We start from the raw sequence: 25,630 nt of genomic DNA on the forward strand, positions 1-25,630 counted from the left end.
TTTAAGGAGGTTTTTGTGGACTGAGATTGGTGAGGGTTAAGGTAAGAATAGTAGGGCAAGCCAGTAGTGGGGGGGTTGTGCATTCGCCATTCTAGGGAAAAAAAAATCAATCAATCAATCAATCAATTGCCTCTGTGCCCACCCAGCTGGGGTAGTTTGTAGTGCAGAGCAGCAGCAATTAGCCAGTGGGGATATGAATAATAGTTAGCTGTTTGTTAGATTAATGTTTTAAATGTCCTACATTGCACCTTCAACATCGTGAGATAAGTTAAGGCATTTGGCCTTGGCCAAGGTCTGAGCTCTGAGGTCTGCCCCTCCACAGTAGTTGTTATTAATATGTTAATCAAGAGCAGAGTTGGGTATAACGTGTTACAAAGTAACGCGTTAGAGTACTTTGATTAGTTTTTGCAGTAATGAGTAACCCAATGCATTAGTTTGCTGTTTGAGTAATCAAATACTTAAGTACATTTTCAAACAAGACATCAGTTACTTCCGTTACTTTTAGAACGCTGGTCCTTCAGCTCCGAAACAGCAACGGCTGTCGTTTGGTTCTAATAACGGAGATAACGTTAAACCTATCAGTCTGAAAGAAGCCACGGAGCTTGTGGCTCGCTACGTGGTCGGAGAAATGCTGCTGTTGTCTACGGTGGAGTCTAAATAGGTGGAGCAGGACTCGCTGACAGACATATTTCAGACTCAGGACTTGCATTATGCCTGGTACACGCTACATGCTGGTACTCACCAATTATCCCCGGTCGTCTTTCACGGCGTGTGTGATGTCATCGGGTTATTCTTGTCCTATTTTTATTACTTTCACTATTATTTGAGTCACTGTGTGTGTTCATGTGCCAGCCGACATGTTGTTGTAGTCACCTCTGCTGACGCTTTAGCGCCATATGTAAACTGTCAAGCTACTGTATCTTCCACAGGAAGTTCTGACAAATGTTTCAGAATAAAAGCCTATTTAGAAAATGGAGGGATTCTCTCAGCCGAGGTTATAAGGGGCTTTTAATTTGAAACAAGTGTTGAGTTTGAAATGACGGTGCGATATGTTAACTTTACAAAGACAACAGAGCGGATAAAAAATAAATATATAAACACACAGAGGGATTAATAAATAACAGACCATCTATAATGTAGTTTGTTTCAGATGAAGCTGGGAGCCTCTGCAGTTGTGGTGAGTAAAAGCCCTGCTATTTGTTGTTAATGTTTATTACTTTATGTTTGACCGTGAGGATGTAACATTGTTTGCTAGCTTGATGCTAATGACAGTAACGTTAACTCAGCGGGTTGACAAAGTGCCTCTGCTATTTCACACCATCATTTCCCCCTTTTACTCTGTGTGGTAACATCCCTAGAGGAAATATTAAAAACGCTGGGGTGATGTTGTCATACAGTTGTCTACAGCAGCAGATTGTTGTGTGTTTCTACTGGTCAAAGTGACGGCTGTGATGGGAGAATTGGATCTCAGTGAAGGGCAAGTGGTCCATAACTTTAATTTTGGAGACAAAAAAATGTAGGCTTAGCGCCCTGTGGTCCATTGCCCAATAGGAAATGTAGAATACTCAAAAGTACTTTAAAAGTGCTTGAGTTACTTTTCTCAGGGAGTAACGTTTGAAGTACTTTTAAAGTAACTGAGTTACTTTACTCAGGGAGTAACGCAGTAAAGTAACGGGTTACTTTTTTTTTTTAAAAAAGTAACGCAGTAACATACTTTGATTACTTTTAAAGTAACCCTTACCCAACACTGATCAAGAGCCACATTTTTATACAAGTAATATTCATACTGGAATAAATAAACAATTTGATTCTCCATCAAGAGTTTCATGCAAAAGAAGTCGTCCCAAATATAGATGCCAGCTGAGCTCAGTGACTGAAGCAAATGAAAGGCCAGGATATTAGTCAAAGTTTGACGATAGTTATTTCCACCACTGAAAAGCAAAAAGATTTAGCACCATAAAGGTGCTCTGTTGTCTCACGTTACCTCATGTCTTCTATTAAAAGATGCACTTTGTTTTTTACATTATTCATGATCACTGTTTCACAGGAATAGCTTTTCAGTGTATTATGTTCTTTAATGACCTCTCTGTAGAGAGATCTGTTCAGAGGATCTGGACTGGTGCACCATAAGGTATCAGTGGTCATCAGCCTCATACACATAGATTAGTGGTAGAGTGATTTGAGTTGTGAGTTTACTGGGAATGGTCATTTTTGTGTTTTATTTTCACTGACATAAACATAGAGATGATGATGATGCATGTTCCCTTATGTCTGGAACAGGATTTGTGGGCCTGTAGCACCACAATGCTTCATTTGTAATGACATGCTGAGAGGATGATTGTGGTTTGGTTTAAAATAAGTACTTCTGTTATGCAGCGTAACCTGTCGTACATTAAATACATTAAAGTCAGTGTTGACTTTTGGTGTCACACGGGACATGAACAGCGTTACCTGACTTCCTCCTTTATACCCATCATGATTACCACGGCCACTATAGATCGCTGCCTGACAACCAGTATTGACCAGGAAGTGGACTGATAATGGCCCTCTGAACCCAGTAGCAGGCCCTTATAACCGATGTATCTATGAGGCTGATAACCACTGGTAACTCCTATAAGACTGACTGCAAACATTCAAAGCTGGTGGCTGGTTCCTTGTTACAGGCAGGTTTGTGAGATCATTAATTAGTTTAGAAAAACTGTGTTTAGTTTTTTGACTTTTCTCTAATCTGTGCTGTTTTTGTAAATATTGGATCATTTGACCTCTCTGGGGCTCAGTGTGTTAAACATGTGAGCAGTTTCCACATCCAGTTACAGATCAACATGATTCATTAAGGGTCTTTGTGTTTGTGTCACCTGATGAACATCAGTCCAATATTCTCTCTGTTTGCTGTGTTTTTGGTCTCCACCAACTCCTGAGGCAAATATCTGTCTCTGTAGCTGCTAAATGCTTCACTGTTTCACAGCTTTGTCTCTGAAAATGACCCTATTAGAGCAGTGAGAGTGAACCAGAGCAGTGAAGTTGTGGCCTGACAGATAAACAATAAGCTGAAACTCAATATAAAGCTCCTCAAAGCTCAGACAAGCTGCATGACGACACCTGACTGCTGACGCAGTTCAGCTGAACTCAGCTAAAGTCTGAAGACTCTCTCCACTGATCCTCACTTACTGCAGCTTTAATAAAAGCACAACATATTGAATGAGAGTGAACATATACATGCAGTATCTGTGCTAATTAAAGATCAAGATTAAATCATGTGGCTGTGTGTGTCCTCCCTCTCTCTGTCTGTCAGGTTAATCCTCTGCAGGACAGCTGCGACTCAGCCGATTTAACAGCAGGATTAGTGTCTTCTCACTGCATCATTCAGCTTTACTGTCATGTATACGAACAGCAGTGTGTGGGGGTCAGTGTAACACAACCAAAGACTGTAACCAAAGAGAGAACAGGGATAGTGGCGCTGTAAGGTATCAGTGATGGGCAAAGACGATTAATATTACATAGGTGAAAGTATGCAGACTGAGTAACACTAGTGTTGTGGGCCTCAAAGGACAATGTACTGTCCAGGATGACTCTCAGGAGAACCTCAGTTTTATCATTGTTAAGTTTGAGGAAGAGCCAAGATTTAATATCCGATAATCAGTCAGAAAAGGAACTGGGTGGAAGAGTGGACATAGGCTTGGTGGATAGAAAGAGCTGGGTGTCATCAGCGTAGCAGTGGAATTGAATGTCAGATTTTCTGAAGATATGACAAGAAGTAGAAGGTAGATAATAAATTAAAGGGACCTATGACAGAGCCCTGAGGAACACCACTAGTTGAACAAAGTGCGTGCTGGTCTGAGTATTTCAGAAACTGCTGATCCACTGGGATTTTCACACACAACCATCTCTAGGGTTTACAGAGGATTGTCCCAGTGAGCCAAAATGTTGATGCCAGAGGTCAGAGGAGAATGTCCAGACAGGTTCAAGATGATAGAGAGGCAACAGCAACTCAAATAACCACTGGTTACAACCAAGGTCTGCAGAAGACCTGCAGTTGGTTAAAGGATCTGAGCACTTCTTGAATCACTGATTACATTTCTATGCCAAAACCAAAACCTATTCAGCAAATATGAACATGTGCAGTCTTCAAAATCATCAGTGTGTGTGTGTGAGTAAACAGTAAACAGTGTTTGGATGAGCTGTGTATTGGCAGCGGAGCAGGTGAAGGATTATTAGCATCCATGGCTACTTAGCCACACTACCATCAGGTGACCTCACAGCTGATCAACCAACCACAAAGCTCCCAGAGGCTGTCAGGGCTCAGCACATGATCCACCTGTCACTCCAAAGCCCCGGGACGAATCTCAAACCTGCACATGAGCCTCCTCAGCCATCCATCTGTTTCTGCTTTATCTCACTTCATCTCCTCACTCTGGACTCAGGCTTCAGGTTTCAAATCATTTAAAGGGAAAGAATCATTCTGAATCCAGGTTTTGAGATTAAACAGGAGGAAGAAGAGAGAAAAATGAAGTAAAGGAGGGTGAGATTTTATTCTGAGGTTCACCCTAAGACACTCTCCCTTAGCGGGATCAGATCAGAGACAGACGGAGGAGGCTGTGATCGTCTGGAGTGTTTCTTCACACAGCGACTCGGCTGCTGAGCAGGTGAGCACCAACTCTTATTCACTCACACACACCTGCTGGAAATATGCTTTTGGTTTAAATGTGCTCAGTGTAGAAAGAAGGTGCACGAGTAGTAAGACCTCAGGTTATCCTTTAAAAAGCACAGAGCCAAAGGGAAGTTAGAATTTAGCCAGTTTAAGCAATCCTTATCCTGATTTATATTTTATTATAAATATTCAGTTTTTCATGGTGCAGCTTCGTCTCATTCATGTTCTCTGTTTTGGTTTTGGATGCTGCTGGCATTATGTAGAGCTGTCATGCACTGCCAGCACTAAAAGTACCATGAATATGAACACTTACTGTACTAGATAGCTTTAACTCATCGTTTCAGTCATTGTGATCATTTAGAAAAGGAACATCCTGTCGTTAAATACGTGCCTAAATGCAAAAATAATCCAGGTAAAATGTTGCCTGGGAACCTGACAAATCTTCAGCTCATGTTGTATTCGCTCTGCCCCAGATGTGTCTGGTCCCTCAAACACATCTGGGGTGGCTGCGGCCTAGAGGTAGACGGGGTCATTCACCAATTGGACGATCAGTGGCTCAATCCCTGGCTCCTTGAGTACCCTTGAGCAAGATACCGAATTGCATATTGCTCCTGATGGACTCTGCTTCCATCGGTGTGTGAGTGTGTTAAAAACTAAGTAGCAGGTGGCACCTTGTATGGTAACCTCGGCCAGCAGTATATGAATGTGTGTGTGAATGGGTGGAAAGTGATTTGAAAGGCGCTATACAAGTGCAGGTCCATCCATTTACCCCTCTGCTTCAGACAGATGTCCAGTTACTTGAGGTTTAACAGACCGATCACAACCATTTATCTATTGAGAGGCGTGTTTGAGGTGATGACTGTTCAGAGGAGTGATTTCAGTGGGGCCACATGTGTGATGATTATCATATTTGTACGGTAATTTTGCCTTCTGTACGATTAATGTGAAACTGTGTGTTTCAGCAGCTGGAGGCGGCTTTTTCTAGTTGTTTTTAATGAAAATGAAGCTTTTTGTTCACTGTTTTTGTGTTGCTGTGCGCCACACTGCCCCTGAGTCATCCTAAAATATACCTGGAAACGTCCATGATGGAGGAGAAGCTCCTGGACCAACTGGTGGTACTCCCCATGATCCAGCCTCTTTTTTAGGGTCTCATGTACCCACACAGATCTCTGTTTATCTGCTGACAGCCTCTCACCCTCAACCAGAGCTACAGACAGTACCCTCTGCCTCAACGTGTCAGGAACTAGACACTGAGATGATGGGGTGGTTGCCTGGCAACAATAAATAGGCACAAAAAGTGTTTTTTACTCGTGGCGTCCAGTTGTCCAGTTCCCAGTTCGCTCCTTCCGATGGCAAAAACAGCAGCAGTCGCTCATGGACATGTTGATGCTGCATCATCACAGCTCACCTCTGCTCGCTGTAGTCTGTTTACATTTGGTCACATGTTTCAATGCTCTGATTGGTTGGTCGATACAGTTGTGTCCAGAAGCATTTTGATCTATAGCCGCTGGAAATCGAAAATGAAGTTAAAGGTTCCGTTGACTAACATCTGTGAGGCGACTAGAAACCATTTTTCGAAGCGTTCCAACAGTGTCTTAAATTTTAAACAACTTTGTGTCTGAATACATTGTGAGAGTCTACAGACGTATTTTAATTGGATCACAGTGAAAAGGTGTTATTAAACAACACTCATTGTTGTTTGGTTTGAATGGAAGCTGTGTTAAGGTTAGTCAGAACATTCACTTCAAAGTTTTAACCATTTATTGCAGAGATACACATTTAAATTTGGCGGTGTGGCTCTGCTCATGTGATGCTCTATGTCAGGGGTGACACACATCGGCCCGCCACAGGGTCCAATCCGGCCCACTAGATGACGAGACTAGGAGGTGTCAGGTGTTGGGAGCAAGTAGAAAAATGCCTACTTCATGTAAAATTCTGCCTCAGACGCTTTTCCACCCTAACCAGAATACAGTTTTCTGATATAACAATGAATACTTACTGTGACCATGTTTAAAGATACTGAACATTGTGCAAAATATTGTCAATCAGCAGCTTCAGTTCAAAAGAATCTGTATCAGGAACTGTTTGGATAATAGCACATATAATGACAGTGAGAAGTCGACTGAATGTGGAAAAACTGAGACATATTGTTGAAGCTGCACTTATTTCTCTTAAGAAGACATCTCAGGTTGCTTATCTGTTTTGTAAAAGGATGAACGTCTACAGAATTTACTTGTAACCACCTCTTTTTTTCTGGTCTGGTGTCCACTGATGTAATGTTGACTGCTTATCTCTGACTTTATGTGGGGAGGAAGATAAAGGTCCACCACCACCTCATGATCAACCAGCTGTGGCCTGTAAACAAACATCACATGGACTGACAGAGACCTTGTTAGTGACACGTCTTGTGGCCATGTGAATGTACTCCTCAGCTTCACTTCTGCAAGTGTTAAAATGTCCATGAGTGAGACCCTGAACCCCAAATTACTCCAATATAAGTAAGCTTTGGATAAAAGTGTCTGAAGTGTCATATGAATATTTCAGATGATTGTGCACAAGACAGAAGAAAACTAAAATTCAGCTTGACACACCAACCGTCTGTATCGCACATCAAAACAGGAACACGGAAATCATCATTTCAAACTGCTGCACGCTGACATGTTGCAGAACTCTGTTTAAATAACCTTTAAAAAAGTCTTTGGTCTGTTCTTTGTGGTGTGTTTCCTGAAGCTTTGTCCCACCTGCTGTCCTCAGAGCTCAGGATAATCCAATTATCTCTAACAGACTTCACCATCCGGCCACTGACGATCCTCGTTAAACGTTAATTAACTGACCTACATTTAAAAAAAAAAATCCTGAAAGATCCTCTTGATTGATTCATTCACAGAGAAACGACACCATGCCAACCGTCAAGAGCAAGAAGAAGAAACCAAAGAAGGAGGTGACTGATGGAGAGGAGCAGGGAGAAGGTGAGAGGAGGCAGAGTCTACTCCTGCAGCTCCACACATCTCTGCTCTCTTCTATTATTCTGTTTCTGTGATGCTCCTCTGCAGGGGTGGAGGTGGAGATGGAGGAAGTGGCCAACAGGAGCCACTCTGACAGTAAAGAGCCTCTGACTCCAGAGCCGCAGGATCCAGCACCACTCAAGAAGAAGAAAAAGAAGAGGACGCCTACAATTGGTAACAACACTGCTCATGTGTAGCACCAACTGTCCACTAGAGGCAGTGTTTATTTTTATTTTTTAGACTTAATTTATCAGATTTTCAAGAAACAATATCAAAACACAAACATTAGACAAGACAAATAATAAAATGATCTAAAATACATACAAATAATTATGTAAATAAATAAATAAAAATGTATGTATGTCATAAAAATAATATTCACAAACGTCCAAGAGACATTGGGTGAGAGTGGTGGTATTTTTTGACACTTTATTCAAAATTAAATTCCCAGAAAGACACAAGACAAATAAAAAATAAGGTAAAAATACATTAAAAATGTTTTAATAAAACTTAAATAAAAATTTTGATGAATATATAAACAAATAAAATATGTAAAAATAAAAAAAAACATTTCTCCTGCAGATAGTAATCACCAATGTCCATGAGATAGTGGGTTTTTTTTACACTTTGTTATGTGTAGCACTGACTGTCCATTAGTGTTTTATTTTTTATTTTTTACACTTTATTTATTAGATTTTCAAGAAAAATAAACAATAAATAATTATATCAATACACACATATAAGACAAGACAAATAAACTATAAAACGAATATACATTAAAGAGAGAATGAATAGATAAATAAATGTATAATATAACTGCATAAAAAAATAAAAATGTTTCTCCCGCAAATTAACAAGACAAATTAAAAGTAAAGTAAAAAAAATATATTTAAAATGCAAAAAGAATAAATGAATAAACATATATGTATAAATAAAAATATTTAAAAATAATTTTAAAAAGTTTTTCCAAAATACATACACAAGACAAATAAATAGAATAAAATAAAATAAAAATACTTACAATTTGTTTTAAATTAAAAAAAAAATTACAATAAAAATGTAAAAAAAAAAAAAAAAAAAAGTTTCTCCAGCAGCTTTTAATCACCAATGTCTAAGAGACAGTGTTTTATCAAAGTGTTGGCACTGCGTTGTATATTTATAATAACCCAATGGTTTGTTTCATTCAGATCAGGAAACAGAGCACGCAGATGTGCCAAACGGTAACATGGCCGAGCCGGACGCCGGCGGAGAGGAAATGAATGTTGCTGTAACCAGAAAGACAAAAAAGAAGAGGTGAGAACAAAGTAAAGATTTTAAAAACCAAAGTACAGACACATTAAAATGTCGACCTGAACATGAACGACAAACCACAGTTAATCACACTCCAACAGTTATTGAGATGTTTCAGTCTTCACCTACACAGTGAGAACCGTCTCTCTTATATCACGTCAGGAAGGCGAGGACGGCAGAACACCACAGCAATGATCTCGGAGCTGAAGACGATGATATCATCACAGACGCTCCGTCGCCAATCCCCCAGCATTCCCTGTTCTCTGCTCCACACGGACACAGCCAGCCAGTTGGCAAAGTCTTCGTGGAGAGGAACAGTGAGTGTGAAAGACGAGGCTGACACTGAAAACACACACAAAACACACGCACAAGCATTTGCCTTTTTTCTGTGTGTGTGTGTGTGTGTGTGTGTGTGTGTGTGTGTGTGCACAGGGCGTTTCCACCAGGCAGAGCGAGTTGAGCAGCTCCGACACTCAGAGCTGATGGAGGACTACATGGACCCCCGACAGCTCTGGACCACCAGAGACGTGGCTATGAAGGTCCACAGTGGCTTCAGGTCTGCACAAACATATACATGTTTTACTACATATATGAGGACCATGACCCTGGACCACGTTGTGAGGACCCCTCTCATACGATAACTCCTCCCCTCCATGTTGTCCTGTGGTGTGTGCAGGGTGATCGGTCTCTTCTCTCACGGGTTCCTGGCTGGTTACGCCGTGTGGAACATCATTGTTGTGTACATACTGGCGGGCGAGCAGATGACCACGCTGCCCAACCTGCTGCAGCAGTACCACCCTCTGGCCTACCCAGCTCAGTCTCTGCTCTACCTGCTGCTGGCCATCAGCACCGTGTCTGCGTTCGACAGGTCTGTGGATAAAAACATGAAACCAAGGCTCATAAATCACAACAAATATAACTCTGTAACAACAATCACGTGCAAGAAGTTTGCTCATTTGGCAAAAAACGTTACTAACGCCGTCCCAGCCCAATAGTGTTGCTGTGGAGACATTGTGCCCACCCTCCGGTCTACCCCCAGCTCACCCCCTTGAGTAAGTGGCTCAATTTTGGGCCTGGTGTTTTCACATATAGTCATTTTTAAACAAACCAAACTCAGTCCTCTCAAAGTGCACCAAAAAGTGGACCGACAGAAAAGGGACTCAGTTATTTTTGTGTTCTTCTGTCAGTTCATATGAAAGAGGACTCAGTTCTGCAGCAAAGGAACTAGTGGAGACAGAGTTTGGACAGTGGGTGCTGTGTTTCCAGATGCTAAGGCGGCTACCCTGCTGTCTGTCTGCAAAGCCAACAGGAAATAAAATAAAACGCAAAACATTAAAATTTAACCACCTCTAAATGGACAGAACTTTGAACTACAACATTAAAGCTCACTGAGTCAGTGGAGTGCTGGACTCAATGTAAAGGCCTCTTAAATTTCATGTATTTTTATTTTCTTAAAATTATCGAATTATTCATTCATTCATTCATTCATTCATTCATTCATTCATTCATCAGTGTTGACTGACACTTTCTGTGTTTGGTGCCCCCTGCAGGGTGAACCTGGCCAAAGCCTCCATGGCTCTGAGAGGATTCCTCACTCTGGATCCTGCTGCTCTCGCTTCTTTCTGTGAGTCAGGACAAAGATGATGATGATAATGATGATGATGATGATGATAATGATGATGATGATGATGATGGTGGTGGTCTCTCTGTCTTCAGTATACTTCATAGCCTTGATCCTGTCCCTCAGTCAGCAAATGACCAGCGATCGTATCCACCTCTACCCAACAGCCAATGAGACGCTGTGGTGAGAGCTGAGGTTTTATTCTACTGTGTTCAACTGTGTTTGACTGTGTTCTACTGTGTTTGACCGTGTTCTACTGTGTTCTACTGTGTTTGACTGTATTTGACTGTGTTCAACTGTGTTTGACCGTGTTCTACTGTGTTCTACTGTGTTTGACTGTATTTGACTGTGTTCAACTGTGTTCTACTGTGTCGTACTCACCTTCACCTCCTTCAGGCCTCCAGGGTCGGAGCAGCAGATCCTGCGGCCGTGGATCGTAGTGAACCTGGTGGTGGCGCTGCTGGTGGGCCTGGCCTGGGCCGTTGTCTCCACCCGACCCGACATCGACTACACAGAAGGTGGGTGGAGAGAATCAAAACTAAAGGAAGAAATGACTCTAAAATTAATTAATACCATTAAATGTTAAAAATCAAGGGCATAGGTTTGATGAGGAGGAACACATATGTAATTGGGGTTTGAGGTCCTCAACATTAAATTTTGACGGTCAAACACTTACGTTTTTGTGTTCTTGTGAATCATTTTGCATCAGTTTTGCCTTTTCTGTATCAGTGGAAATATCTTTAATTTTGTTGAAATGAAAGTCCTCTGTCCTTTATTGTATTTACTTGAGGGGGATGCATTTGTTCTAAATATTGAGGGGCACATGTCCTCTGTAATGTGATATAAATTGATTTGTTGGTATCAATTTATTCCTATTATGTGCGTTTATGTTAATTCCCCTATTTATTTACATGCCTAATTAATTTTCCCTTTTATTTTTTTTATGTAAATCTAATTTTAATTCTATTTTTTTACTTGCCCAATTCATTTTCCCTTTTTATTATTTGTATTTTTATTTTTTTATATAAATTTAATTGTAATTCTATTTTTATGTATACATGTTTTAGATTTAAATGTATTTTTTATTCTAATTTTATTTTTAATTTTCTTGAAATTTTTTAAATTTAATTTAAATTTCTAACATTTATTTATTTAACTTTAATTTCAATTCTATTTTGTAATTTAAATTTAATTGTAATTCTATTTTTTATATTTAAACTAATTTTTTTGAATTTAATTTAAATGTTTTTAAATGTATTTATTATTTTTGCATTTACTTATTTATTTTAAATTTATCTTGAAATGTATTGATACATTTTTAAGTGTATTTACATCATCATTCAGTGATTATATCCCTTTATTTTTCCTCCTCTATTTATTCCCCTAATTGTATTTATTTCTGAGTTGTTTTCTTTTAAACATTTCCGTATGTGTTTCTTCTTCATTATGCTAATTATATTAAATCTCTGGTTACTGATGGGAGGTGGCTGGTGAAACTACCCAGGACGTGTTTAGCTTACTCAAAGCAAATTTAAGATTTGGATAGCAGCTTAAACACAAGGTGCTGTAAACACAGAAAGTAATATCAGCAGAGTAAACGGCGCTCTGGAATACTTCTGATGATGGTGTGAGTATAACATCTCTCAAGTCAAGTTAAATGTACAGAGCTGATTTTAAACAGGTTGACAAAATGGACTTACAGCGAAATAAAAATACAAACAAAAGTGGGTAAATAACTTTCACAAACAAAATCAAAATAATTATATAATAATTCTCATAAAAAGGAGGAATCAAAGTTATTTATGGTCTGAGAGTGTTTTGTGAAACTGAGAAAACACTGAAGATTTTGTGCTTTTAGTGAAATGTGTTGGTTTTGTCTCTGCAGAGTTTTTGATGACAATGGAGGTGGAGGGATTCCCGAGAGGAGACGAGAATCTGGACATACCTGCCTGAAAAACCTTTTCCTGTCTGTCTGTCTGTCTGTCTGTCTCAAACCAGCTATCCTGCCCCTTCAATGTATATTTTGTACATGTTATTTAGCACTTTGTATTCCTAAGTGTGATTTTGTAAATAAAGATAAACAATATTATGTACAGTATCAGCTGTGTGTTGTGTGGTGTTTCTCACCACAGGGTGGCGCTGCTGCTCCAACAAACACATCACATGGCTACAGAACTTATGCAGCATCATGAGCTCCCACGGTTTGAGGTTAGACTGGAGAAAGAGGCAGAATTTATTTCCCTAATTTAATGAAATATGAAATGAGGAGTGGAGGCGTGTTGTCGGCAGGAATCTGTTAAACCCAGAAACTCTGCAGTCATGTAACATATGTTCAGTTTGGCTCAGAGGACTCGTGACTCTGCAGGGAGACAGACCTGCTGCAGGACACCTGTTTGAGATAAACTCAGGTGTTGGAAGAGTTTCAAGAGGAGGATTTATCTCAAACACCTTTTAGTGAGTCTGCATATTACAGCAGATGATTTATACAATACTTTAAAATAAACAAATTTTGACACTTTTGTTTATTTTAAATTTTATCTAATGAAAAATATCACATCAACCAATTCTGTTTATTTTCCTTTTTTATTTAAACAAATATTTAAAAATTTTTTTTAAATAAAAATCAAATAAATTGGCAATTTAGTTGATGTGATTTTTTTTAATCTAAATATAAAATAAATTGTGACAATTTTGGTAATATTTTTTTTATTTAAATAAAAACAATAAAATAAATTCAATGAATGCATTTAAATAAAAAAATATATTTTTCATTTAAATTAATTTTTTTCAATTAATTAAGAACCTTTTTTTTTTTTTTTACAATTTTGTTCATTTTATTTCTCATTGAAATACAAAATTAAAAAAAGTCCCAATTTGATTATTTTTTGCATTAAAAAAAACTAATTTTGCCACTTTTGATAATTTAATTTTTATTTCAGTAAAATGAAATAAAATGAAATTTGAAAATGTAGTTTATTTTATTTTATCTAACTATGATAATAGTAATATGATAATAATAATAATAATAATAATAATAATAATACATATGTTTTTTTATTAAAATGATAAAATTCATATGGACAATTTTGTTTATTTTATTTTTCAGTAAATAAAAAAAATAAAATAATGAATACTGTCAGTGGTGGGGTACATTTACTTAAGCTGTACTTAATTACAGTTTTGAAGTACCTGGGGAATATTGTACTTTTTACTGCACTACATTTATTTTTAAACTTTAATGTAAAATATTTTGTAAGCCTTTATATACTTTTATTTAGGTTTGAATGCAGGACTTGTAATTAAGTATTTTTACACTGTAGTATTGTTTCTTTTTACTCAAGTAAAAGATCTTAATAATTCATCAAGTTTGTCTCAGTTACATCCTGTAGTAGTTTCTGTTGACGAGGTGCACCTGAACGCTTCATTAAACTGATGGAGTTGAGTAGATCGTAATAATTAGACTACTTTCTCATATTTATCTGTTCAAAGTTTTCCTGTTATTGTCAGACATCACTGTCAGGATCGATGTCATTTGTCAATCAGCATGCCTCGGTTTAATTTCCGCTCTCAGACGCTGGAGTGAGACACAAAATTCCCACTTTTCCATCTTTTCTCGCCCGGTGTTGTGATTTTTCCCACATTCCATGAAGGCAGCGGGATCCATCCAGTGAGCGCGCGCCGCAGCCGTTAGTAGTAGAAGCATGTAAAGATGGCGGAGCTACAAATGCTGCTGGAGGAGGAAATTCCTGCGGGACGGAGAGCTTTACTGGACAGTTACACTAACCTGGAGAGAGTAGCGGAGTACTGCGAGAGCAACTATGTCCAGGTACCTGTCGGTGTTTGTTCACCAGGTGTTTATTTAAGTTATAAAACAGGCGCAGCAGCAGGGAGTGGGCGGTTTGGAGAGGGGAGTGATGGAGTGACAGCACCAGGCTCCGTTATGTGACCCATGGCTTTATTATGAAAGATAAAAAGTCACAATGAATTCAGAGTTTAAAATGACCTGTTATAAAACCGAACAGCTGGGACCTTAAAGTTAATTCGGCTTCTTAATATTCCAGAAAACACGTCTGTTTTTATGGAAATTAAACTTTTATAACTGTGTAACGTGACTTTCAGAATGTCATATGAGAGCGAGTTATTTAGTTATTAAAGTTGACATTTTACATATTTATGCTCTGAATTGGTTTATTACATGTATGCCGAATCAAAGAGCGACTGTTGTTTAGTCTAAAAACGTCTTAAAGCATATTCTACAATGTGTGTAGCATCTGTAGACAAGCAGGGAATCTTTAAATGGGGATATTTCAATGGGAGTCTGGTGTGACGTTTCTCCCATCGAGCAAAACTACAGTAGTGATGCACTGAAAATGAAAATAGGAGTGTGCACCATCAACAGAAGAGGATGGCCCAGTTAAAACTGAACTTTACTGTTAAATTAATACTCTTTTAACATGGTGTTATTGTAATAATCACATAGAATTTTGATTTTTATTAAATATAGACAGGTTGAATAAAGAATTTCATTTTACAAGTTGTAGTTTTACAAGTTTAGAAACACAAACTTGTTTTTAATCCAGTTTCAGACCAGTTACTGTAGTGGTATAGATGTCTGTGAAGAGGAAAATATAAACGATTACATTACTGTTAATTAAAAGTAGCCATAACTAAATAAAGTGTGTTCCCAGCTTTAGAAAAGCTAAAAAATCTTATAAGAAAATTCAAGTTTACTGAAGCAGAATGGATGTGCAATGATGCCAAACAGTTTCATTTGGTAGTGTAATGATATGAGAAAATGGCTGTGTGGGATGTAACCAAGAGTACATTTGAATACAATAATAACCCTCAAAAAAATACTGATGAATTAAAAACGTTTAATCATAATGTTTTACCACCGGCGTTATGTAATGTGCTCATGTTGTTACATAGTTTTAATGGTATTATACATATTTGCATCATTATTTAAACTCACGAGTTTAAATAAAGGTTACATAACATAACATAACATTATTTAGAATTATCAATCAGTTATTTAGTCTAGTAAATATCAGAAAACAGTGAAAAAATGCCCATCACAGTTTCTGACCAGTAATGGTAGTATAAAGATAGTTTATTTAAAGTGATTTAAGAGCAGAAAAACAGCAGATATTAACATTATTGAATCAAAACTCAGTTAATTTCTGGCTTGTTTGCTTTATAAGTCAATTAAATAATTAATTGACTATTTAAATTGTTGTAGATGAATTTTTTAGTGCTCCTGAGAGAGCGAGAGTAGCTGCTGTGCCAGTAAAAGCTAATCCAAATACATAAACAATACACAAATATGTAAAGTCCGTAGCCCCTTTCATACTGCACCTTCAATGTGGAATTTTTACGCCGTTATTCCGATTCGCTGTTATGTATAAAGGTACAATCATGGCATCGGGGACAGAGTTGTCTCACCATGAAGCTGGAATCTGTGGTAGTAACAGCATCAAACTTATGTCTGTATAAAAGTGACAGCCAGCAGGACACTATCATGAGCAGCACGGGTGTGGCATTTTGATGACGTGTTATGCGTGTGACCCACTGTGAGAGATTTTAAAGGTAGCTGTTAGCAGTTAGCAGCTAACTCAAAGAAGAATAGTAGCCGAAAATGTCCACAAATTGAAGTCCGGGTGCTCCTTACCCTCCGAGCAGATTGTTATTGCCTTGGTAATGCCATTGTTATTGTTTAACATTGTATTGTCGAACTAGAGACCGATGCTGTTGTCTTAGGCCCCATTTAGACGACAACGATTTCAACAGAAAACGGTGAACTTTAGTTGCGTTTTGGCCTATTGTTTACACGACAGCAGCGTTTTGGGTGCCTGAAAACGCAACGATTTGAAAATGGGTTCCAGAGTGCAACGTTTTGGAAACGGCAGCGTCTCCGTTGTCATATAAATGTGCAATATGCAGTTCCTCTGAAAACGGAGACTTTTCACACATGCGCATTACGGTTCCAGTCACTAGGCATGCCGACCGTCACAACAACAATGCTGAGCTCTGTTTGTGTTGCTCACCCTGTTGATTTGAAGTGAATTGTAGATCTGTTACTGTAGCAACTGCACCTTGTCGTCCGTCCAGACAAAGTTATCTGTGCATGCTTTCACCATTGTGTCTTCTTTGTTTTGGTTTGTAACCACGGCATTGGAGAGGAAGGCGCTTCAGCGCAGGCGTATGGCGTCATACTGTGGTGTTGCTTTGCAAATTTACACTGCCACCCATTGACCTGGTGTGCATACTACAGCGTTTCCAGTAGATTTTGCGGCTCCGTGTGAATAACGTCATATAAACACATAAGTTTTTTAAAACGCAAAGGACAGACTTTTCCGTTTTTACTGAAATCATTGTTGTATAAACGGCTCCTTACATTTGACGCCCATCACGCCTCTTTTGATTCCAGGAAACTGGCAAACTGGTAAAATCACACACTAGAGCAGCAAGCCATTATTTGGTTCTGTGAAAAAACTAGGGCTATCAAGCGAATTAAAAAAAATTCTAATTAATTAGATGCCCTGTGATTAATTAATCTAAATTAATCACATATATCAACTTTTGCTGTGAAAGAATTTAATTTTTTTATTTTAATTCAAATAAATTTGATGTGTCGTAGTAAAGCTGCTGTATTTTGGACACAGTTGTCCCCCCGTCCTCTACCACCCAAACTACTCTGCAGTCCATTTTGTAAAGGAGTAAGTTAGTTGGTCACAGGTAGACTGACTCAGTTTGTGTCTGAACACCTGGTTGAGTGTGGCCTGACGAGGCTGACTGCTAGCACTAGCATCAGAGGCTGTGCTAGCTCAGACCTCCAGTTTCGCTGCTAAATACTTTGTGTGTATTTCAGGCTTGAAGTTCTCCGATGGTACGTAAAGTCCTTACTGCAGGAACTGCAGAGAACGGTGCTCCTGTCAACAGTTCCAGTGATTAATTGATCAAAACTAACGCACTATTTTTACAGCCGAAGTAAAAATGCAAAGGAGACATAAAGAAGGGACTTCGTAACGGCTCTATTTGTACATTGCCTTGATGGCAACCATGAGCTCCACAGTAACCAAACTGGATTAATCAATTTATCAGTTAGTCCAAAATATACATGAAAATAGTGAAATTGAGTCCAAGATGACGTCTTTAAGTTGCATTTTTTGTCCGATAAGCAGTCCTAAACGCAAAGATATTTACTTTATTATTATAGTGGACAAGGAAATGCAGCAAACCAGGTGATAATCAGCAGCATGATTGCTTGAAAAATGACTTAAATGATTGTCTATCAAAATCTTTTCAGATTAATCTATTGATCAACTAATCGTTTCAGATCTGCTCGTCTTTTACATCCAGAGAAATATGGGCCATTTCTTATTTACATTCTGAGCTGGTTAGATATCAGATTACTGGGCTGACATGTTTCTGTGTTTGTTTAGTGGAGATGTGTGTGTGTGTGTGTGTGTGTGTGTGTGTGTGTGTGTGTGTGTGTGTGTGTGGGCTGGCAAAGCTGTTATGGACAACTGTTCTTCCTCAGTTGGCTTTATTACACACCTGTTCATCGCCAGATTTCATCCTCATCACATTCCTGCGGCCGTCAATCAACAGGACGAGCTGCGTATAGTCTGTCTTCTCTAAGGTTTACATACCCATAGATAAATATTTAATAATTAAAGAATCTTTTATCCATATTTTCTTTGTTTCCTTTATTCTTTCATCATTTCACCCTTTACGTTTTTCTTTATTTTGACCTCATTTTCTCTGTGACTGTCTCACTTTCCTTTTTCAAATTCTCCTTTTCAAAGTTTCCCCCTCTTCCTTCCTTTCTCTGTCTCTTCCTCCCTCGTGCCCTTTCACCCTTCCTTCCTTTTCTTTCACTGGAATAACTCCTAACACTCCTCTCTGTCTCTGTGAGTAGTAGCGTTGTCCTCTGAGTGCCACGTCTTTGTGAATAAAAAGACTCTTTTCCACTTCATTAGCCTGTTCATACGACACGTCCTAATGGGGCCTAGCTCGGTGCCCACTGGATGGCCTACATTCCCACTGCCAACAGATGATGTGAGCTGTTACATAATCCAACAGTTGAGCTGTTGATCTTGTTTTATGGGCTAAATATTTGGATTTAGGGTTGACCCATGTTAAGTCCTGTTTGGCCCTGTGTGGCCCCCTCCTGGGCTATCAGACACTGTAAGGATTAAATCTGTCTCAGCCGCTCATCGTTATACTGTCAATAAGAATAATGTTCATAGTCATTTTAAAAAACAGTCAAGTGCAGAGGCAGAGCGTGCACAGTCAGACAGGTCATTTTGTTTTCTTGTGTCTACTCTGATCAGACAGTTCCTGATTTAAAGTGATTTATGATTTATATATTAGAGGTGGGAATCAAAAAGGCCCCATGAAGCAATATTACTACAGTCATGAGACAATATTACTGCGATTTTAAACGTGTTGCAATATGCTGAGTGGTTACATATGTTGTGATTTATTACATTTTTTAAACTGCAAATTATGTCCCCAAAGAAAGCTTTTTTAATCTATCTAGGGGTGAGGGGGGGAAAAAAATCAGCATAGTGTCGCAATATTTTGCGTAGCGATATTGTATCGATACACAGACGCCAAGTATCGATCTTTTAATATATACATCAATCATCTTTGCACTAGTGTTGCACGGTATACCGCTACTAAAATAGTACCGCGGTACTAGAGTATTCCAAACGGTGCTATACTGCATTTGGAAAATACCGGTCCTTTTTAAATTGATTCAATTCATTAATTTATTTAATTCATTTATGCACACAAACGCCTTCCTTGTTCCTACTGGGGCACAGATTGCGCAAGTGGTGTGTATGACAACACCTGTATCAACATTCGCAGCTGGCACACGTGAAAAAAGACAAGAGAAAGTCTGCCTCGCAAAGGGAGACAACACGAGACAACACAAACTTGGTGAAACATTTGAGCAACCAAACCATGACGTCCGTACCGAGGTACTTACCGAACCATGATTTTTTTTTGGTACCGTTACACCCTTACTATTTATTGTTCTAAAGGTTTGTATCCAAAAGGACTTTTCCTTAGGAAGAAGTACCGAGAAGTATCGAAATTCATATTGGTATCGGTACCGAAACAAAGATTTTGGTAGCGTGACAATACTACTTTGCACACTTAAATACAACTTTTGGTGCTACAATAATAAAATCAGTTGCTTTTTTGGTCCACTAGATGGTGCTGATAGCCTTTTTTTCCTGGTGAGGTCAGCAGAGGTGTCAGTCGGCGGCATTTGGCAGGAAGTTCATCAAAACAAATATGGGGGCACCGGAGGAACCAGAAATGCGCCATTGATGTTTAAATTATAGCTTGACTTATGTCGTTTTTTAACACAGAAGGAAAGGAGGACTCGGATATGACGCAAAATTTGCAAGCAGTCATATGAGAATAAAATACGACCATGAGGGCTCACCTCACATAAATAGCGTTAGCCGCTGAAGGCCAAGCTAACACTAAACCCTGGACACACTTAGCTCGACAAAACTACTATCCAACTGTGAGAGAGCAAAGAAAATACCACAGTTCATTAACGACTTCATGTGCAAAGATCTGCGTCCATACAGCGTTGTTGAAAATGAAGGCTTTTGTTACATGCTAAAAACACGTGAACCCAGGTATGTGACTCTATTACGATGTTTTTTCACCAACACAGACATTCCATTGGGGAAATAATTTGCAGTTGGAAAAAAAGGGAACAAATCACAATATATATCACAATATATATTTTATCGTAATACTTAGCATATCACAGTACATTTACAGTAATATTGCCATAAAATTGTCTCGTGGATCCTCTGATGATTCCCACCCCTCGTAATACATATTACGATTAAGTTTGTTTTCTCACTTCAGTCATTTTTATTGCAGCAAATTGCAGCTGGTGGACTGAAAAAAGGGTTGATTTTATTACTCTAATAGGCTACCAAAATGTAATTTGTATTTGTAATATTAATAATTAAAAAAGTAATCAGAATTTTTGTTTTTGCACAATGTGTAAAACAAAAATGTGAGCTGAACTGAACCTAAAGATTGGTATTTGGACTGATCGAGGCATATTTTCATGGATTGGGTGAAGAGGGTGAAGTTAACCTAATGCTAGCTGCTAGCTTGGTTAGCACTGTGCATAACAGGTATGGTTAGCTTTGATAATGCTAAGGCTAATTTTGGCGAGAGAAAAACAGGCTAAAACAGGGATAGACAGGAATACTTTAAGCACTGGCCCCACAGGCCACCAGGCCCCTAAATTTAATAGCCAAAGTACATTTTTGATGGCCTACAGGGCCGTGCATATGCTGCGTTACTGCTTGTTGGCAACATGTGATCAAAGCTGCCATGATGTGAAACTGAGGGAACTGAAGCAGGAAGACAAACCAAAACTCTGCATCCATTAATCAACATTCACTTTCATAAACATTAGTGCATACTCTTCAGTGAAGCCCCTGAGCTGGCCTCTACTGAGCATGTGCAGACCCATCTCAGACCCTCTCTGGGTCCTCCACAGCTGGTACTAGTTAGCTGTGAGCAGAGGTAGTCATAATGTAACTCGACCTCCTGCTGCTCATTGAAAACACATGGTACACTGCAGGAGGCTGGATGTGGACGCTGGTCGTGTGTGTGTTTGGGGTTAGAAACCATGGTGATTGGTTTTCCAGCTGAAGGAGTATCAGCCTCCACCTTCAGTGTCGCTGCCAGGAACAGCTCCTGCGGGGGCGACACAAGCTGAGAGTTTGGAAAGACGGGTTTGTTTCTCCAACGCTTGGCAGTTTGAGACCGGAGAGCAGGTCACATGATCATTTCACAGTTTAAAAGGAGAAAAACTCAGTTTTAATGTTCACAGTTTGTTTTATGTTTGCTCACTCCTGCAGTTATTTAGCACCAGAGCACTTTCACACTACCTGCCTCGCCTACATCTATGACACCTCCCAGAATACTTTCAAACAAGGACCAAAGAACAGCTCTGAAACAATGAGTCAGTTACACAGACATCCTGGTAGTCTGTAGTGTAACTTTACTATCTCAGTCTATTTCCTGTCTGTCCGTCCTTAAAAGAGATCCTTCCTCTGCTGCTCCTCCTGAGCCTTCTTCCATTTTTTTCCTGTTAGAGTTTTTTCCACGGGTTTTCCTGATCTAAAATGAGGATCTGAGGACAGAGGGTGGACACACTTTGAAGCCCTCTGAGATAAATTTGTTATTTGTCATATTAAGCTGCATAAATAAAGATGACTTGACCAGTTGACGTCCTGTTTGAAGGAATAAAATCACCAAACACACTCATGTGACTTAAATTTGGTCATTTATAGAGTCGTAATTTCAGTTTTGATATATTCCCATGGTTGCACTAAAGGGGAGAGGCTGCAGATGACAGCCAGTCTGAGTAATGGATTTACCAAACCTAGAGGTGTGGCTTCAATCAGGTCACTGATTGACACTCATGTTGGTTTATGGCAAAATTTGGGCGTCTCTTAAGCCCAGTTCAGACCAAAGATTTGCAACGAGACAAAACCGTTTTAAAACGTTGCAGAGAAAAGTTGCACGATGGTGTCACCTGCAGCTCAGCTGGTCAAATCAACGGCGGCTGGTTTTAGAACGTAAAGCACGTCACCTGTTTCAACAGCTAATCAGCTAGTGAAGTCCGCTGGTCAAGTCAAAACGACCGCGCTGCAGCAGGTGCTCCGTCCCCACTGAGCCGTCTGTTTCCGTCCTCATGGTGTGCTGGTTTCAGACATTGGTGCTGCTTACTTGCATTATTGTGCCTGTTTCAGCTCACCTCGTCGCAAATCTTTGGTCTGAACTGGGCTTTAGAGGTCTTTGTGTTTCCTCGTCTTCAGTGGATGTGACTGTAGAGCACTGGTGTAAAATGGCGGCTCTAGAAAGAGATAAAATGCAAAGAGTCAACATGGTTCAGGCAGATTTGCCCTTTGTAGTTGGGCTGATTTTTGATATGGTCGGTCTGGTGGATTGCATGTTACACAACAAAAGTTTGCAGTCAAAAAAAGTGCACAAAAAAAACCCCTATGATTTGGCAGCTCAGTTCTATTTAAAGGAGAAGTCCAGTATTTTGCACTTTGAGCCCCACTTCTGGGTTGTTTATGATGAAATAGAGTGGCAAAGACCAAAATAGTGACGATTGCTCATTTTCAGAGAATTTGGCTTTGCCCTGCCTGCCTTAACACTGCTGCCTATGGCCATGTGTGAACCTGTCCTACAACCACCCTAAATGTTCGTTTTCAAAGCCATGAAACTCACCGAGTGGTCAGTGGTGTTCGTTGATGGTCTGACATAAAAATCGTAGCAAACTGTGGTTTCCGTGATGATTTATTTGACATTTTGTCTAATCCATTGGTTTTCTATAGACGAATTCGGCGAGTGATTTGTGTATGCCGCCATCTTGCGGCGGCGCCATTGCTGCGGTGACATGTGTCAGTCATCAATTCATTATGCTGTCATTGTGAACTGACTCTCTACAATGACAGCATCATGAATAGCTGGATTGATGATGTTAGACAGTGGCCTCTGGTAACTGATGAAGGTATCTTAAATGAGTACCAATATTAATTTAGAAATCAATCATTTGTTTGAGCGATAAGCAGAGTAAAAGGGAGATAATAGACTGTATCATTAAACACAGTGTAATATAACGTTAGCATACGTTACGTGTGCTGACGTTAGCAAGCTAGCAGCGTGACATTTAATCATTAAGGACAGGCTACGTGACTAAAAACAACACGTGATTGTGTTCTGTTTTAGGTATTCAAGAATATTTTATTGATCGCCTGGGCTCCGATGACCAGAAAAACGGCAATTACAGGTTTCTGATCGAGGGTCAAAATTACCTGAGCTCCGGATGGGTCGGGCAAATTTTACACCGCCTTTTAGACGACCATCACATCATATTGAAGGCGATCAGTATTGATCGCCTTCAATATGATGTGATGGTCACGTAGCCTGTCCATAATGATTAAATGTCACGCTGCTAGCTTGCTAACGTCAGCACACGTAATGTATGCTAACTTTATATTACACAGTGTTTAATGATAGTCTATTATCTCCCTATTACTCTAATCTTTCCTGCTTATCGCTCAAACAAATGATTAATTTCTAAATTAATATCGGTACTCATTTAAGATACCTTCATCAGTTACCGGAGGCCACCGTCTAACATCATCAGTCCAGCTATTCATGATGCTGACACAATGACAGCATAATGAATTGATGACTGACACATGTCACCGCAGCAATGGTGCCGCCACAAGATGGCGGCATACACAAATCGCTCGCCGAATTCGTCTATAGAAGCCTCATTGTCCGTTGGTAGTAATCTGCCACCGGAAACGGAAATGGGGTTGTTTACGACAAGGTTGTAGTCATTGTAGTCTTTTATCTCAGCGAAAGTGCCGGCTCGACAGTGCTATGTGCGAAAACGAACGTTTAGGGTGGTTTTAGGACAGGTTCACACATGGCCATAGGCAGCAGTGTTAAGCCAGGTAGGGGAAAGCCAAATTCTCTGAAAATGAGTAGTCGTCACTATTTTGGTCTTAACCACTCTATTTCATCATAAACAACCCAGAAATGGGGCTCAAAGTGCAAAATACCGGACTTCTTCTTTTACGTATTTAAATTAATTAAGAAAGTTAGCTGTTATATGGAGCGGTAATAATGTGATAAAATGTAGAATACTTTATCTGTGTCAGAGGTTTAAACACCTTCTGTAGAACATGAGGGGCCTGTCCTTGTAAGGTAAAGGCAAGCTGCTGAGAGAAGGTACAAACAGACCTGTGTGTGTGTGTGTGTGTGTTTTAGATGAGTGGTTCAGGGACTTGTTGGATCCGGTTCAAAGCCAAAGAGAGAGGCACTTATGAGGTGTACCGTGCTGTAACACACACACACACACATTCCCCTCTGTCACACACTGCCATGCATGGGCTGTAAGCAGAGGCAGTGTGACTGACATGTCTGTAATTTGCAGATGTAGATGCTACACACAGACACAGACAGACACAGACACACACACACACACACACACACACACACACTCAGGTCTGTTTGTATGGAAACAAAACAGGGTCAAAAGTCTTGTAACTGTGCATTACCACATCTCAATGTGTGAAAACATTTTGTATAAATACTGTCAAATGTGTGAACGTGGAAAAATGTTTTGATCAGCTATTGAATGTGTAAAAAAAATATGAACAAATAGATTTGATTTTGTCAACAAATGAACAAGATTTGCACAAATCAGTTCCAGTGTGTGAGCACATCAAGATTTGCACAAGTAAACATCAAAAGTTTGCAGCTACAAAAATGGATTGCAGATATACATCAGGTTGAGGTGGGGATGAGAGCATCTCCAAGTCTGAGTCCATGGTTCTCTGCCAGAAAATGATGGGTTGCCCCACTGTGTTGGGAGAGAGTTGCTACACCCCAAGTGAGGGAGTTCAAGTATCTTGGGGTCTTGGTCACGAGTGAGCGGTTAAATGGAGCGGGAGGTGGACAGGCGGCCTGGAGTGGTGTTGCGCCAGACCATTGTGGTGAAGAGGGAGCTGAGCCAAAAGGCAAAGCTTTAGATTTACTGATTCATCTACGTCCAAGTCCTCATGGTCATGAGCTCTGGGTAGTGGCTGAAAGAATAAGATCTCGGAAACAAGTGGCTGAAATGAGTTTCCTCTGTGGGGTGTCTGGGCACAGCCTGGGGGGAGGAGCTCAGACATCCTGAGGGAGCTCGGAGTAGAGCCGCTGCTCCTTCATGTCAAAAGTGGCCAGTTGAAGTGGTTCAACATCTGATCAGGTTCCTCCTGGGTGTCTCCTTTTAGAGGTGTTCCAGGTTTGTCCTACTAGTAGGAGGCCCCGGGGCAGACCCAGAACACACTGGAGGAGTTAATACATCTCGAACGCCTCAGTATGCCCTAGGAGGAGCTGGAAAGTGTTTCTGGAAAGCATCAAGGGATGTCTTGAGTACTTTGTTCAGCCTGCGACCCGACCTCGGATAAGTGGTTGAAAATGAATGGCTGCTGATGA

The 25,630-nt window shown here is 39.7% G+C and overlaps 2 protein-coding genes across 5 annotated transcripts in view; both read left to right on the plus strand.

Moving 5' to 3' along the window:
- The first annotated feature begins 4,436 nt into the window (after positions 1-4,436).
- On the plus strand, positions 4,437-12,572 carry LOC125899293 (transmembrane protein 237A-like). The gene is made up of 11 exons (XM_049593480.1): positions 4,437-4,643; positions 7,536-7,617; positions 7,702-7,827; positions 8,841-8,946; positions 9,106-9,260; positions 9,376-9,499; positions 9,620-9,811; positions 10,494-10,567; positions 10,660-10,747; positions 10,961-11,082; positions 12,450-12,572. The coding sequence occupies exons 2-11, from the start codon at positions 7,548-7,550 to the stop codon at positions 12,515-12,517; spliced, it is 1,125 nt and encodes a 374-aa protein (XP_049449437.1). The 5' UTR covers positions 4,437-4,643; positions 7,536-7,547; the 3' UTR covers positions 12,518-12,572.
- Positions 12,573-14,222: 1,650 nt separating this feature from the next.
- LOC125899292 (abl interactor 2-like) overlaps positions 14,223-25,630 on the plus strand; it is a 41,044-nt gene continuing 29,636 nt past the window's right edge. For all 4 annotated transcript variants that reach the window (XM_049593475.1, XM_049593477.1, XM_049593476.1 and 1 more), the window contains exon 1: positions 14,223-14,390. In XM_049593475.1, the coding sequence (XP_049449432.1) occupies positions 14,274-14,390 (117 nt within the window). In that variant the 5' untranslated portion in view covers positions 14,223-14,273. The remainder of the gene's footprint in view (positions 14,391-25,630) is intronic.

Source organism: Epinephelus fuscoguttatus, linkage group LG13, assembly GCF_011397635.1.
Source record: "Epinephelus fuscoguttatus linkage group LG13, E.fuscoguttatus.final_Chr_v1".
Taxonomy (NCBI): Eukaryota; Metazoa; Chordata; class Actinopteri; order Perciformes; family Serranidae; genus Epinephelus; species Epinephelus fuscoguttatus.

Excerpts from the sequence above, each read along its gene's own strand:
- LOC125899293 (XM_049593480.1), top strand. The coding sequence starts at position 7,548 with ATGCCAACCGTCAAGAGCAAGAAGAAGAAACCAAAGAAGGAGGTGACT. Across the intron at positions 7,618-7,701 it reads TGGAGAGGAGCAGGGAGAAG|GGGTGGAGGTGGAGATGGAG; the intron begins GTGAGAGGAGGC and ends GCTCCTCTGCAG. Across the intron at positions 9,500-9,619 it reads AAGGTCCACAGTGGCTTCAG|GGTGATCGGTCTCTTCTCTC; the intron begins GTCTGCACAAAC and ends TGGTGTGTGCAG.